We start from the raw sequence: 16641 nt of genomic DNA on the forward strand, positions 1-16641 counted from the left end.
GGTTCTTTTATCCTTCAAAGAAATGATTTGTTAACTTCTACTTGGAGATGTTGCTCCAACAAGCATGGTGTTCTTTTTAACTTTTCATAGAAATATGTGTATTTCCAAAACTCTTGAAAAACAAGCCTAGTCAACAAAGTAAATCATGATGTTGGTCAATAAAGGAAAAATTGCCAAATGCAAAACTCCTTTGTTTTTCATAAAAACCATAAAAGTGAGATTATTTTTATCCTTTGAAAAAATGAAGTGATGTTTTGTTTTATGCACCAAAGGAAAATGTGATTCTTTTTACCCTTTGCAAAAATGAAAGCGAATTTGTTGTTCTTTTAAAGCCCAAATTGAAACGTTTTTCCCTAACTTGCAAGAAAGAAAAGAGTTTGATTTGTTGTCATTTTTATCCATGCAATAAAGAAAAGATTGAGTTTTCTTTTAAGTACCAAAAGGAAATCATGAAGTTCATTTTATGCATCCAAAATAAATCATGAGGTTCATTTTAAGCTTTTGCAAAAAAAGAAAGGTGAGTTTTTTTTACTAACTTTGAAAGAAAGCAAAGAAAACTAAACTAATTCCTTCTGATCCTGCATAAAAATGTTAGGACATGTACACAGTCAGTTAGTAAAAAAAAATTAAATCATGATGGTGGGCTTCAAAAGCCTAAAGTCTAATCTTGGTTATAAATTTTACAATCCTGATCCCGAAATGCCCTGAAATTTGACTGTCTGAAATTTGGAGGATCTTCCAAAAACTAGATTTTGCATTATACCTCCTAGAGGTCCGAGACCCTTCTCAAACATCCTAACAATATATATGGAATATAACTTTTTCTCTTTTCTCTTTCTTATACTTAAATGTTATATTCCATATATATTATCCTTCCACAAGCCTAATTTTTTTACCTCTGTTACAATTTTTTGCCTCTGTCAGCTCTATGCACTAAACTATAGAATAGATGCGCTAAGAGATGATGTCTATGCACTAGAAAATCAACTTGATGTGCTACTCTGTGGCCTGGATGTGGTAGTCTGGTGCTCCTATGCACTGAAATAACAGAGAGGGATATGCGCTAAAAAGAAGATCATATTCGTTGAAAGATGGATTCTATATGCTAATATGTTCCATGTAAGCATTAAAATAAGCAATGGATGCACTAAAAGAACTCTCTAATGCGCTATTATGATATTTCAATGTGATCTTTGTGTTCAACTTGCACAAAAAAAATGATGTTATTTCTGGGGACATACCCCACGGTGGGCACCAATTAATGTATGCCTGGAATGTGGTATCAACCTACAAGAGGAGAAAACAATTCAAACACACACATGAAACATTACATTAGAGGTTAGAAATCCAAACAAAGAAAGTTAAATGAATCTAAACTCTTTAAAATCGTTCCATGTTCCTCTATCTCCAAGGATCTTCAAAATTCAAGGTGGCTCTCAGCTTGGAAGAGCACTTGATTCTTTAAGATGACAACCTAAAGAACGAGATTTAAATGATTCTAAGATCTAAATGGAATGCAACCAAGATCCTAGTGATGAATTAGATATGAAACTAGATGATGATAGGATGCAAGATATTGATATGAAACTTGAACTAGTATGAAAATGGTACTAAGATGAAGCTAACATGATATGAGATTAACATGATATATCTAAGATTATAATGCTATCAAAATGATCTAAAATTTTGTTCTATCAAAGAGAGATAATATGCTTGATGTTATGAGACTATAAGTTTGATGCACAAAGACTTGATTGTTTTGAAGAAGGAATGGGCTCTATTTATAGGGAAAATAGGGCAATGGATGGTCAAGATTGGATAATATTATCAAGGGCCAGGATTGAATGTTAATCTATCCATGTTTACAATTCTCCCCAATGAAATGGTGACAATTGTCAACAAGATACTGCTTGAGAGGATATTTAAGAAGCATTAAATGCTTTAGAGGACATGAAGGTTACCTTAGGAGGTAAGGGTTAAGGTTAGGCTAGGGTCATCCATTGGATAAAGCTTTTACCCAAGGGGTAAACTCTTGTGCAAAGGTTAAAGGAATAACCAAGGGTAAAGCCATGAGTGTCTAATGAGACCCCTGGGTGAGACTTTTTTAGTTAGACAAAAAGTCTCTAACCATGCCACAAGGCTGATTTAACCATTAATGGTTTGGAAGACTTTGGGGACAGATTTGTAAAGAGTCCTTCCAAATTTGGGGGAACTCAACAAGTTAGCTTGTTGAAGACATAAAGGCTTTATTGCTTTTGGAAGACTTTCCTCCAAATTTGAGAAGTGACATCCTCAAATTTAGGAAAAAAGAATGATTGAAAGGTTTAGGCTAATTGATTAGGATTAGATAGGTTCTACAAGAATTTAGGAAGGGGATTTAGGAGGCGAGTGGGAGGTGAAGGAAAATGCAAGTGGGTGGAGAAAATAGAATTTAATTAAAATAAAATTTATTTATTTCAATTGTGGTTGCAACTTGCATTTGTAGGTTTTTGCAAGTGGGGGGATTTAATTAAATGGGCTAGAAGGGGGATTTAAATAAATGGGTTAGATAGAAGAAGGGTATATTAATTAAATCTTAATTTAATTAATAGGCGATTAAAAGAATGGGGATATTAATTAATAGGAAGAATTAAGAATAATTAAATGAATAAAATTCACTTAATTCATTGTGCAACTTTTAGGTGTCTACATGCACAGATTACATTGACAATCTGATAAAAGTGTTTGGGGATGTTGTGGCTATAAGTAAGGAACTGGAATTGGAAGCTATAGCATGGGAGAAAGAAAAGAGTAAATGGGCAGTGGTATTGATGCAAATGAATGATGTACAAAATTTTGGGGTTATGAAATTCCTTGCCGACAAGGCTATAGATGATTTAGATGATAATGCGTTGTGTGTCAAAGAAAAATATTGAATGGAGGAACTCAATTATCAAACAAGGCCATGAATATTTCATCAAATTGCTAAAGGAGTTAAAGGAGCTCATTAACATAATGCAAAAGGATCTAAAATGCATCAATATGCAACTCTTGAAGGATGATGAATAGACAGTCGAGGATGCAACAAACATGACCAAAGCCTTGAAGGAGAGAATGTAACTCATCAAAGAGACGAAATCCCTAACTACTGATGACTTCTCTAAAGTAGCGAGGATTGAGTCTATGTTTGAGTCCATCATCCATAGCTCTTGTATAGGTCTAGGATTGAGTCCATCATCCATAGCTCTTGTATATCTTTTAAATAGTGTCAGACCATTGTATATAGTGTCGGTCCTATCCTGCACATTCGCTAGGTTCCCTTTGCGAACACCGTGTTAGTGGTATATAGGTTTTGGTTGTACATTCACGTTGGTCATGTTGTCAAGATCATTCCCCATCAGCTAGCTCTTCAATAATCATCCTTAAGTGTCTTTGTCATCGTGATTGTATCAAGTACCTTTTCTCATTTGGTCTCTTCGATCCCTCATCGAATCATCAGTCTGCACAGGATATACCCTTCCTCTGGTCAACCAAATATCAAATCCCATCCATTATTCATCCTTTTTGGAAAAAGATATTTTAGGTGCTCATGTTAGCTTTGATTTCTTTTATCCTCGTTTATCTTTTTGAGCTCCTTCATTTTGTTTCCTCTTAGTTGCCACAATCCTTTACATCATGGTGCATTGTGAGTGATGAAAATTTGGGCATGGTCTTGTTTTTTTTCTTGTGTGTGCTTTCTTGTTGTGTCTCATATTGTTCCCTTATGAGGTCTCGACTATCTCATGTTACATCAGGACATATCTTCTACTTGTTACACTAGGACATATCTCCTATTACACTGGGACTATCTCATGTTACGCATGGTCTCGACAAATCAGTGGCTCCTTGTAGGATCAAATCCAAATCCTCTTAAAATTCTTAGATCCAAGAGTGTGGCTCAATCTGATGACTATAGCTTATTGTTTCTGCATTTTTACTCTCATTCCAGCACCTTTACCCTAATTTCAACAATTCAACTTACAAAAGAGATTTGATTAATTTTCAATTAGAATTCTCAGTCCTAATCCTTTCTTATTTGTGGCTAGATCTATTGGATTGCAACCCTCTTTTGAATGTAATTTATCCCCAAGTAAAAATTAGTGGTTTTCTCCTTCCATGTTGGAAACACTAATTTTTCACCCATTACACATGCCTCCTCTTCTACTAGCCTATCCTATGTATGATGAATAAATGATTTTCCAACTGCTGAAACGGTTAGAAGTCAATAGGTAATACACTGATCTGATAACAACACTCTATGCCAAGGAAGATCCACTTTAGCTCCTCCTCTTCTGCAATCACACTTTGCAGGTATCAACACACTTCTCGGGTCTGGCTAGAATCAAGTATCACTCTCTGGGATACACACATACCATTTGCCAATAACTTCAAAATGAAAAACGTCATCAACCTTATAGGAAGCAGATAGGTCGGTAGAATAAACCCTAAACCCTAAACATTTAGGTTTTACAATTCAATCAGTTCAATCCTGACCGTTAATCATATTGCATTGAATACAACAGTCTTGAACAGATATCAAGACGTTCTCCAACGTTCGTTCTTTGCCACTTCAGGAAGCTGATAACTCATCACGCGGTCTCCGCCGTTTACAGAGACTTCGCACATTCCCGAGATAGATAGAATCAATCTCCACGCAAGATCCTTAAGGAAATCCTTCATACACACAAGGCTGACGTGGCAACACTTATCTGGTCTTCATTACAATGCTAACTCATCACAAGATGTCATCGGTTGAATCACACAATCTTGGAATGCATCAACTGGAAACCCTAAAGCTGAGACTACCAATCGGTAGTCATGCCAAATGAAACCCCAATACAAAACTTCCATTTACCAGTTCTTATTCCAACATACCGGTTCACCATGAACAAACATACCGCTTCACTTTTTCACAAATACTGGTTTACATCATCATACCGATTCTCTTGCCAATTCGCTTACTACAACATATCGGTTCATACTTCAGCATTTTAACATCAATGACAACATACAATATCATCATGTCATCATGCTCTGCACATATGCCAACAATTTAATCCCCTCATTTTCCTTCATAATCTGTCCACTTCTCATTTCCATACCATTATAATACCATTTTGAATCATCATCTTACATCCATTTTGCATCCATTTTCATGTTTTCATTACATCACAATGTTGAATTATTCACCCATTATTTGCATAGCCATATCATTTTAGTATCCATTTTGCATCTTATTTAGCATAATCTTCATTTTGCATCAACAATCATGGAGAAAAATTCAGCATCTACAACATAGAAAGCTATGAAGTGAAAAAATTAGAGCTTCCACCATTAGATGTAGTGAAAAATACCATTTTTTTGTTGGTACTGTTATATTCAAAAGAGGGGTTAGAATCCAATCTAGATTATACTCACAAACCAACAAGGATAAGGACTGAATACTGCTTGGATTCAATTGATTAATCCTCTTTTGTGAGGTGAATTGTTGAATTAAGATAAAGTCATGGATATGAAGGTAAAGACATGAAAATAGTAAGCTACAGATTTGGGATTGAGTTGCGCACCTAGAACTGAGCAATGTAAGCAAAGTAAGATCTGATCCTCGAAAGAGGTCCTAAAATATTGGGACCGATGTGATGGTTGCCATGGTTCTCTAGAATTTTTGCACATTGAATGGGGAATTATTCATCATTGTAAATAAAGCTTATCCTGAAGATTGCAATTCCATACCTCCTCCTTACATAGGGAGAAAGAGAAATAGGTTGGGAATATAGGTTTGCCTTAGGTCAAACCCCAATTTTGGAATTAACCATGAAATTGAGATAAAGATAATTGAAATTGTTGTAATAAGAGATTCTCCTTTTGAGGGAGACATTAATAATGACTGAAAACCAAAAGATATACCTCCTTATGAAGTTTTATTTGTCTTCGCACCGGATTAGGGTTTCATGAAGTATTCAACAAAATAGGATGAAAATGTCTACTTCAATGCTTGAATCTTGACTTTATTCTTGCTCTGAGGCTTGAAGGAAGACTGATTACTTTCTCAATTTCTCTTAAATGCTTGATTTATTGAATGTGTGTGTATCTTATGCTTGCTTATCAAAATGAGAGGGGAAAGCCACCTTTTATACTTGCCCATTGGGAAAACTAATTAATTTTTTGACATGAGTCGACACGGAGATAAGAATCCCACTCAAATTTGAAATGCTAAATTGGGTTTTTGAGGGGCCCGAAATAAGGGGGACCATGTGCCATGGTCCTAGTGAGGACTAAGGTACCACACCCTAGTCCTACCTTATTTTGGGGCTAGGCCAATGTGCTAGATGCATGGAAAATATTAAAAATGATGCAATACATGAGAGACATAAGTATAATCAAGTCCAATCAATCCTACCAGTCAAAACACTAAGGTGACAACCCAAATGCGATCAAAATTGGAAAGGGGTGTAGTTTTAGGACACTACACAAGCACACATCAAACTAGAAGACAATCAAATTAAGGGTTTCAAGAGATTTTTCATTGTTATTTTCATTTGTTGTCAAAATTCCCTTTTAGTGTCTTTATCATGAGTGTAGTCGATTTTTGTGTTTTCTTAGGAGGTTAGTTTAGCATTTTAATCTTCTTAATCTTGCACTCACAATTTTCTGCACACACAAATATATATTAGCAATTAAATGTTTGCATAGGATCTTACAATAGCAAGTTCAAATTATCCAAGTTAGAAATATATTGAAAAAATTGGCATCTAAACTTATAGAGAGCATACCAATGACAATATACGGATCTTAACTTAGGCATTGACTTGTAAATGAGCTCGAAGGTAGAAAGAACAAGATATTCCATGTTTTTTTGTTCCTTTTTCCTTATTTTTACATTAGCTAATCAATACTTATGAAGTAAAACAAATATTGTGAGCCTTTTCTAAATCACTAAGGTTTTTTAACTTGAAGCAATGAATGATCATGCTTGTTAGTCAATATTTCCAAAGTGCAGTAAATAACATGAGCATTTTTTAAATCACTAAGGTTTTCTAACATGAAGTAATGAATGGTCATGGTTTAAGCAACTAAAATACATGGTATGTCTGGTGCAAAATGAACCTCTAGTTCTTCTTACTCTCATGCCCCAAACTTTAATTCAAAGATTTATGCACACCCTCATCCAACTTCGAAATACCTTAGTTTTTCCTCCTTTCTCTCTCATTTATCTACTTGTGTCTTTCCATGTAAACCCCAAATCTCCATTTATGGAGGATGGTGCGAGATTAAAAGAAAACCAATTTTTGTCCATATCTATAAAAATGTCCTTACTTTTCTGCAATCACCATGCCTCTCCAGGAATGGTTGCATGTCTCCCACCATGCTTGGCACCATTACTATTTTGTTTAGGTTGTCTCGCAGTTGTAGGAATCACATATAACCTTTAAATGAAGCTCTCCCTGCAAGTCAACTCCTCTCGCTTCTTCCCATGCCTTCACATTTCACATTTTCATTTTTTTCCTTTTGCTATGTTTTGTTTTGTTTCTTTATTTTGCTTGATGACATAGGTAAATAATTTCATTTGTATTTTCTTATTTCCTACACCTTCCTCTCATTTATAAATATTATAACTCTATGTATTCCCAAATGTTTTATTTATGTCTTATGATTTTATACATGTATCCTTAGTACTTTCTATTATTTATTTATGCTCATTTTAATTTATACATATTTATATTTTATTTATATATTTATTATTGACTAACATACATATATATAATACTAATTGATTCATTTGATTAATCTCTAGCGAATTTATTACTCGATGCTTCTAGCTAATAGAGGCAAACTTTATATCGATGTCCCCAATGTATTGAAATGGATAGCAATTGCAATTAAATCGACAACTAGAGTTCTAGGGTAAGACACCTTTGGGGTGGACAAAAATTAATGACAAGGTAAAAGGTGCTAAAATAGCATTACCAGTATTCTATCTCTCATCACCGGATCACATAATCCACTTCACGTTGCACCTTGAGTACCTGTAACCAACTGTCAATATCACAAAAAATCATCAATTCAAATCAATCATAAAACATAATCAAAGTATCAAATTAGAAAAATAATGATATTATTAATAACATCATTAATAATGGCATTAAAAGTTAATAACCATGACACACACATGGGTTCACTTAACATAGTTTAATCAGCAAATCCATCCCTAGTCCAAATTACCATGGTGTTAGGGGTAAGAAAAGAAAATTAATTAGATTTCTAATAGATATGGCAATATGTACAAAATTAAGAATGGATATCTAAATAAGAAAAAGTCAAATCAAACTTGGATAGCACCTTAAACTCAATAATCTTGTAGTGTTGCAAAGTTATAACCGTGTGTAATTTCATGCTTATCTATGCCCCATTTAGCATTCTTGAACTTCAGTGTCAAATATGCTTAACCTAGCTCAATTCTATATATGTTTCAAGCTTCCTTCCCCCTTTAATACCTCAAGTCACAATTTGGACCTACTTTGTAGGGAGCATGGCGCTTAGAGTGCACTTCTCCCCTTTGTTTGGCCCCAAATTGAAACCAAATAATGTTTAATTGGTTTAGTGGTAAATCCTTTCCCATGTTGGCCTACTCCATGTTTTACACGTCAAAATACTTGGGAGAATTATATAAGCAAGGTATCCTCCCTCATTTTGAGGGGCATAGATTACAAGGATGACAATATTATATCTTCTCAAAAGCAAGTGATCAAGCAATAAGTAATTAAAGAGTATGAGTTTGTGGTAGATCAATGCATTTGTGATGGTCACTACGATCTTCTCTTTCTAAGTCAACTACAAGTCAACATGAAGCATCTTTATGAACACTTTGACACAAAGAAGGCCTATGAAAGTATAAATGTCTCAATTTCAGTTCCAGTCTCTACTACCTAACATCATGCTTTCAATTTTAATTCCAATTCAATTTAATTTCAAGGTTAATTCCTAAACCAAGGTTTTACTTAGGCAAACCCCTATATCCCCAACAATTTTCTCTCTTTTATATGTGCAGGAACAAGTGACAAAGCTACAAAAAGAGGTGCAAAATCATCAAATAGAGATCTACAATTTGTAGTTTAATGGAGCCAAAAATGATGGGAGCAGGGTGCCCAGAGCGACCGAGTCATAGGAGAAGGGCGAGCTGGATGACTAAGTCCTAGAGCAAGGTGGGCTAGGAAATTGAGTCCCGAAATGTTTGTTTGAAATTTGGACTGCAGCTTAGTTACAGTATGTACATTCGCATACTTTTCCAAAATTGACTTACTAGTTTGTTACAACCCTCTACACATAGAATAAGGGTCGATTCTTCATTCTAATTCACATTTATTCAATATGCATAGTCACATTTCTACTCAACAACAAAGAATTATTGAATTCACCTTGTGCCCATGGATCTTGAGTGAAGTGGATCATCTTATTTCCAATGTAATAGAGGAATAGGCATAAGATTCTTAGTTTGCATGCAAAAACTAGTGAACCCTACTTCACCACATTACAAATATATGAGATTGTCATATAAGCTCTACATTTTTTGCTCAATTTGTTACACTTTCTAGTCTTTCTACTAGTTGTAGTATCCTTTTGCATTTAGTAAGTGTATACATATATATAAAAAAATATAAATAATAATGTAACTATTCTTTATAACACCAATAAACATTTTATGTTTGAGTATTAAGGATCCATATTGTTAAATCATGAAAGTTTTCATAGCAAACAATCCAATATTGTAGATATCAAGAAAAATAAATGATCCAAAATGAATGGACATACGTATTGCTCCCATTTCTAATAAAAGTATCATTTTTTATTTGGGTGTACTAGAAAGGGTAGGTGTTAGCAAATTAGGTAATGGGAAGATGCATGCAATTGTGTTGCATCCACTTGCTATGTTTAGTCAGTAATTATGTATGTGTTAGTCACTGATTATGTATGTGTTAGTCATGCACTATCTAATGTTATTCACTCACTATGTACTTGTGATAATGGCCTCAAGTATTGTGTGCATTTCTATACTCATGCATTTTCCAATGATGACATAAAGTACCATTTGACACTTGATCATCATCATAAATGGAAGTGGATTGAGAAAAGGATGTATGCTTCAACATTATTTTTAAAATGATATCTACTTACTAAATTCGGTGATTGTAGTGGGATAATGTGTATAATAGATTGCATCCATTTACACTTTACTAGTTGATTTTTATGTGAATATATGATGTATGTGTGTATCATTCATACAAAACATATGTAGCGTGTTCTTAGGTTGATCACTATTGTACTTGTGATGTCTGCATGATTTCATCACTACTTTACTCATGTTGTGCATATAAACTAGTAAGTGTTATAGTTGTGATGTGGGTATGTGTTAATCACCTTGTGTATAATTTATGGATGCTTTCAATCATCGAGTGAACTTGAGATTTTGGAATGATTTGGTCCTTATATGGCTATGTGTATGTTTGCACTCTAATTATTAGTATAGAACCAATACTTGATAAAATAAAATAATCTATATTTCAATTCAATAGCATTGTCATTTCTGATATAGGCTATATTGCTTTTAACCGCCATCGTTGATCATTGTAGTGATAGGCATAGAATGTATGGGTTTGTGTAAAGGCATCACGATTACACACAAAGATGAGTAGAATAGTCTAAGGCCACTGTAGATGTCAGAGCTAAGAGATATGTTTGCTGCTGCTAGTGTATTTTAGATCTGGCTCTTCTGTTAGGTTACTATTTCACAACTAAATGCAGTGGCAATGGCAAGGTTTTTGAGGGCTGCATCAAATGCTAAACATGGTGGTGCATTCTGCCCTCCTAAACATGGTGGTGCATTCTGCCCTCCTATCTCTTAGGTTACCATTTCACAACCTACATTACCGCCTGCCCGTAAGACTCATAGCCCAAAAATCTTGAAAGATTTTATTGCTATGCCCCGATTGGTTAGAGGTGCCTATCTTCAAGTAAGGATTCGTCCATATCTTTATCCGTCGTTAAAAAATTTATCATACTTACCCAACACAGAAAAGGATTCACTTGGAAGCCACCACAGATAAAATAGTTTCCTGGAAATGGAAAGTCCTCCTCGTTGTCAAATAGAACGGCCTACAACACCTATATATATATATATATACCTATTGTTCTTTCTTCGTAGTTTTCAAATTGTGTCAACTTTGACAACAAAATCACTATTGCAGGTTGGCTCACAGGTCTGGAAATGCTCATAGCCGTTTCAGGTCCTTGTCATTTGAAATGTTTAATGTATGTCAGAGAATCATATTTCTCTGTTGGTAGTCGATAGAATGTATTGATAGTCACATCGATTTATACATCAACTTCCACAACAGTATGGTCAATCGGATTGTGATCTTTACAATATAACCATACCTTTACCACCACCCTGGCTCTTACAGACTCTAGCACCATCCAAAATACTAACTCACAATTAACATTTTCAATTAGAATGCACAAGTTTGATTATCTTTCACGTTTAAGATGAAATATGATTGTATCAATATATGTTCTATGTATTCTCTTAAATATGAATATAATTATGCAAGCTCAATAAGTGTTATTGTAACACAAGAACAAATGTTTTATACGCATCATCCCTGAACAATTGATCATATTAGTATTTCTTAAATTTATGCAAACCAGCAATCTGTATATGAATAAAGAGAATGTGGTATCACGAATACTTTCATATTAGCGATTACTACCATGGGATGGATGATTCCCAGTCTGTTTGGTTACGCATCTCTTCAAACCCTTGTAAGATTTCTCCTGTCACAAAGCATTGTCTTTCCCATGATGCTATGCTTTGCAAATACTTTGCATTTCCATGTTCCAATGTGATGGGTTCCGGTATTTAGGAGTAGATTAGGAAATACAGGGGCTGCTTTGCCAAACAACATTTCCTATTGGGTCAACGTGACACTTCTTTTACTACATGTTAAAGTTTCACCTACATGCAAGAGGAAATGAACATGGGAGGCTTTGCATGATATTAAACATTTTTTCAAGCTTGTCATTCCATATCTGATATACTAATTTAAACTCTTAGCTGCTAAATCTAATTATAAATGAATCTCAATTAGGGTAATTTATTGCATATGCTTCATTTTTATCTAAGTTAGTTTTGATATTTTGCAGCCTTATCACTTCTTCTCTAGCATATATGATTCCCTTTAGTTTTAGTGTTGTTGTAAGTGCTAACTAATAAATTTCTACTCTCTGTTAGTCATTTAACCTATCAAAGATTTAATCAAAATGTTTCATAATGTTCACATTGCAGTACATGATTTTCAAATGAACTGAAAGTTGGACGCTCACATGTTGCCCGCTTAGCAGTGTATGTGGTGTTCTTTATAGCAATCACGGAGGTAATCATGATAGTAGATCTTTTTTTATCTATACAAAATGTTTGGCGCTATGCTTGCAGCAATGAAAAGGAGGTCATTGATTATATTGCAAGTAGAATACCATTGCTAGCAACCTCATCATTTTTGAAAGGAATCCAATGCATTCTTTTAGGTTCAGATTACCCTATATAGTGACTCCAAATATATTAATCTTGAAGTCGTGAACTTTTTGTAGATGTAATTGTTGTTTTCAAATAATACTTCAAGCATTGCTAGAGGATGTGGGTGCGTATTGAGTTACCAAGTTGGATCCAATTCTCAATTATAATTGTGTTTTTTAGGTGCCTAATTTGTACTGTAGCTTTCTTTTTGGCCTTTGTACTGCATATTGGTGGCAGGGTCAATTACTCCTTCCCCGCTGATTTGATTTACAAAGTTCTGCAATTAATGTTTTCAATGCTTTAAGAAATAGATGAGAACTTTAGAAAAGGAAAAAAAAGTTCTTATTAGTTAGAGTAAGATTTTTGACAGATTAATGATAATCCTGAAAATAGAACTGTTTTTGAAATTATAATTTTGATGTTCAACTGGCTAGACCATTCCCAGCAACAGTCCGAGAATATAAGTTAATTTTCTAGTCATATGTAAAGGTGAGATAGGTAACATGATCATTTTAAAATTACACATTCTAAATAGGATGCTAGAGAAACTAGAAATTGTTATTTATACATTTCTAGGAATTAAGTGTATACATAAAGCTAATTTCATATTATATCTCTAGTCCAGATTTTTTTGCTACACAGTTGTAGACAATTTCTTTGCTACATAGTAATAAACGTGGAAGGGACTTGTTCAGAATTCTCCTAGTTCCTTTCTTCTCAGCAATAGTAGAGAAAGTACACAACACTTTGTAGGCTTCAGGGAAAATGTTGGTGTTTACAAATAAAGGGAGAGAGTATTACTTTTTAACATTTTGATGTGTTGCTTAAGCAAAAAAAAAAATCCAAATTTTCGTGGATGTTGCAGGAACTTTGGCTCGGCATTATTTGTGGCCTTTCTGTACAATCAATTTTACTATTTATAGTTACAACATGTACAGGCATCAATTTTACTATTTTAAAGAGTTGACTCACAATATGCAGTAACTATCGGTTTATATTAGAAAATAAGACATGGATTCTATCTATTTTCTTTTCCTGCAGTGATGGTGTATAGAATGTAAATTATATCGATGACCCATTTATCAGGCTAGTTTCAAATTTCATTTGAGGTTGGAGTTTATCTACATGATTTAACCATTCTGATTACATTAATTGATGTCCACATGCACAAAGCATCTAGACCAACAAATTTGTTTGCACTTTTGTTGGGTGATAAAGAAAAACTGTTAGTTTGCTTTATTCTTTTCTAATGTGCTATTATGCATGATTATTTTTTTAAGAGCATTTTTGTAATGTCTATGGTGTTTTTGTTTTGTACTATTGTTGAATTTGGTTTTATTCTGTTGTTTTTTTTTGTGTGATGATGTTTTGCATTACTAAATATGTATTTTGATTAGCTTTTGTACTATTAATATGTTTTTTTGAGATACATGTTTGTTTATGTTTTCATTAAGTTTGTCTACACTTTCATTAAGTTTTATCTATAATTTTCTATTGGCATATCCCTTGAATCTCTTACCCCATGTCCCCATGCTAAATTTTTTGCTATTTTTGTGGAGCAGCCATTACTTAAAACTTAAAAATAAGCTTTGAAAAAAAGGGGGGCTGAAAATACACAGCAACTGCTTATTTAGAAGAATGACAAGTGGCTCCACAATTTTTTTCCCCTCTTTTTATGTTTCCATTTTTCTCAGAAATTTAGGTGAAAATTTATTATTATTAAAGACTATTAAAAATAAAATTTAAAATAATTGATTGTTTTTATAAGCAGCAAAATTTAACTTTCATGGGGCCACCAGCTCCACAAATTACTAAAACTATTTGAACACAAATTACTAAAGCTATTTGAACTTCCTTGACAGATAAGCAAATTGAAGGCACAAGACACAACATCGAGAGGAAAAACCACGGTGGGAACCTACCCACACTAAGATGATACTATACAGTAGTATGTAAAATAGTCAAATATTTTGCTCTTTCATCTAATGATTTTTTTTTCTTGATTGGTAACCGACCAAAACCAAATCAAAGACCACATTTTTGACCGGCCTCATCCTTGTATTTGTTTGCCATTAACACCCTTATATCACCTCGTGTCATCCTCTCTTCCACACCCAAACATCACTTTATCTCTCCATTGCCTATGTGGGACACATGAGGCTTGAGTAGATTCGAACCCAAAACCTCCCATGTAGGAGGCTTGCAGCTAACAACTGAGTTGTGGAGTCATCCCCACTTCCAAAATGAATTTTACTATGTATAAAACAAGTTAAAAATATAATTTAAATAAATTATTGTTAATTATTTTATATTTAGTAAGATAACAACTATCTTCCTGCAATATTAAAAAACATTTTGAAAAATAAAAAATAATCTAAATTATATTTTTTATTTAATGAATATATAATAAAGAAATCAATTGTAACTCCCACATAATGGTAAATCAATGATCTATTGTAAGCCATGATTATTGCACCTTTCAAATTGCTTCAAACAATCTTCCACTAATATAGTTGAAATTTATAAAACAAATATATACTTATCATATAAAGCATATATATCATGATGTTCATTTTAACATCAAATATATTTAATTTGTTTTCAATTTTTCATGTCTTTAAAGAAACATATTTTCTCTCATCATTGAAGTAACAAACATTTTTCCAATCCTGGAAGAAAATTGAAGAGATAATTTTATTGATTTAGTTCAATTGATTATGATAATAGTATTAAGATAATTTAATTGGTTTAATTCAATTGATAAAGATAATAATGATAAGATAATTTAATTGATTTAATTCAATTGATAAAGATAAAATTTAAATATTTGAAGATGAGCCAAGCTCAACTCCAATGATCCCCTACTCCTAACAACATAATGTCATTACCAAAATCATTTGGAAAATGGCAACTCCCGGCTACGCCGCTTACTAATTTAACTCAGGCATTTACCATTTCAAAAACAAACACAAATCAACAAACAACATATTAGCCTTAGACATGTCATTTAAATCATCTTTGTTTTGAAATGCATCAACCATCTTAGACATTTATAATGCTACCTTGACTTGATTATGTTGTGGAGTAACACACTGTTGTCTTTCAGGTGAACTCTCTACTATCTTTCCATCAACCAATAGCTTCACTGGATCGCCAAACCCAAAAGATTATTCAGAAAGTGATTTTGAACAGGACAAAAAATGGCAAACGAAACAAAAGAGGAACATACATAATCCCAGCACTAGCAGTCACATACTCACCATCATCCGTGATTACCAGATGCACGCCACCAATTCGAACAATAATACGCACTTCAGGGACTCCTGAATAATAGCAGTGAAGTAACGTTCAACTTTTGATAAAACCAAAACACATCTTATACTGTATAGAAAAGACAACATAAAATTCACATCCTGCATAAATCAATGTGTGAACCTCATTATACAGGCAGTAATATCAGTTAGTCAGGATGAATTCAGTAGACCTGGGAGTGCCTCAACATACAGGCAACCCGTAATTTTATAACCCACATATGCAAGGTATATTTTTACGTTTATTTAACTTTCATATGAAAATTTATCTTATACTGAATTTGTTTCTAACAAGTAGAAGCTCTGGTCTTTATGGTGATATTTAAAATATAATATATCGTCATAAGGAGGTATTTCAAAATGGCATATTTAGATACTTGACCATCCTCACAAATTGCCTTTAAACGTTTCCACCGTTTCATCTGCTAGTGGCCTTTGCAACTTATTGATTTGGAAATCAGGTGACCCATGATTCTCTTAAGAGAACTTCATAGTTTAAACAAACCATTTATTTTCAAAAAAGAAGATTGAGAATTTAAAAATTCTCATAAAAACTGCATTTCCCAAAATTAGCCCAAATCCTTAATGCCAACTTCCCCTATCAAAAGCCTCAGAAAAACCCTTGGCTGTACAATTATCCCACAGGTCCTCCGAGTTCAAACTAAAACCTTTAAGCACACATCTAAACATTCTGATACACAACATCTATGCCTAGGTTAAAAACAGTACAGAATAAAAGGCTAA

The 16641-nt window shown here is 33.6% G+C and overlaps 1 protein-coding gene across 3 annotated transcripts in view; it reads right to left on the reverse strand.

The window, feature by feature from the left end:
• Window positions 1–612: 612 nt before the first annotated feature.
• Window positions 613–16641, reverse strand: part of LOC131070041 (multiple organellar RNA editing factor 2, chloroplastic) — a 34883-nt gene continuing 18854 nt past the window's right edge. For 2 of the 3 annotated variants that reach the window (XM_058005594.1, XM_058005593.1), the window contains 4 exons: window positions 15847–15909; window positions 15649–15731; window positions 7987–8055; window positions 613–1287 (listed from right to left, as the gene is read on the reverse strand). In XM_058005594.1, coding sequence (XP_057861577.1) covers window positions 8026–8055; window positions 15649–15731; window positions 15847–15909 — 176 coding nt within the window. In that variant the 3' untranslated portion in view covers window positions 613–1287; window positions 7987–8025. The remainder of the gene's footprint in view (window positions 1288–7986; window positions 8056–15648; window positions 15732–15846; window positions 15910–16641) is intronic. The other variant, XR_009112268.1, reaches the window with a different exon arrangement.

The sequence above is a fragment of the Cryptomeria japonica genome, chromosome 3 (assembly GCF_030272615.1).
Source record: "Cryptomeria japonica chromosome 3, Sugi_1.0, whole genome shotgun sequence".
Taxonomy (NCBI): Eukaryota; Viridiplantae; Streptophyta; class Pinopsida; order Cupressales; family Cupressaceae; genus Cryptomeria; species Cryptomeria japonica.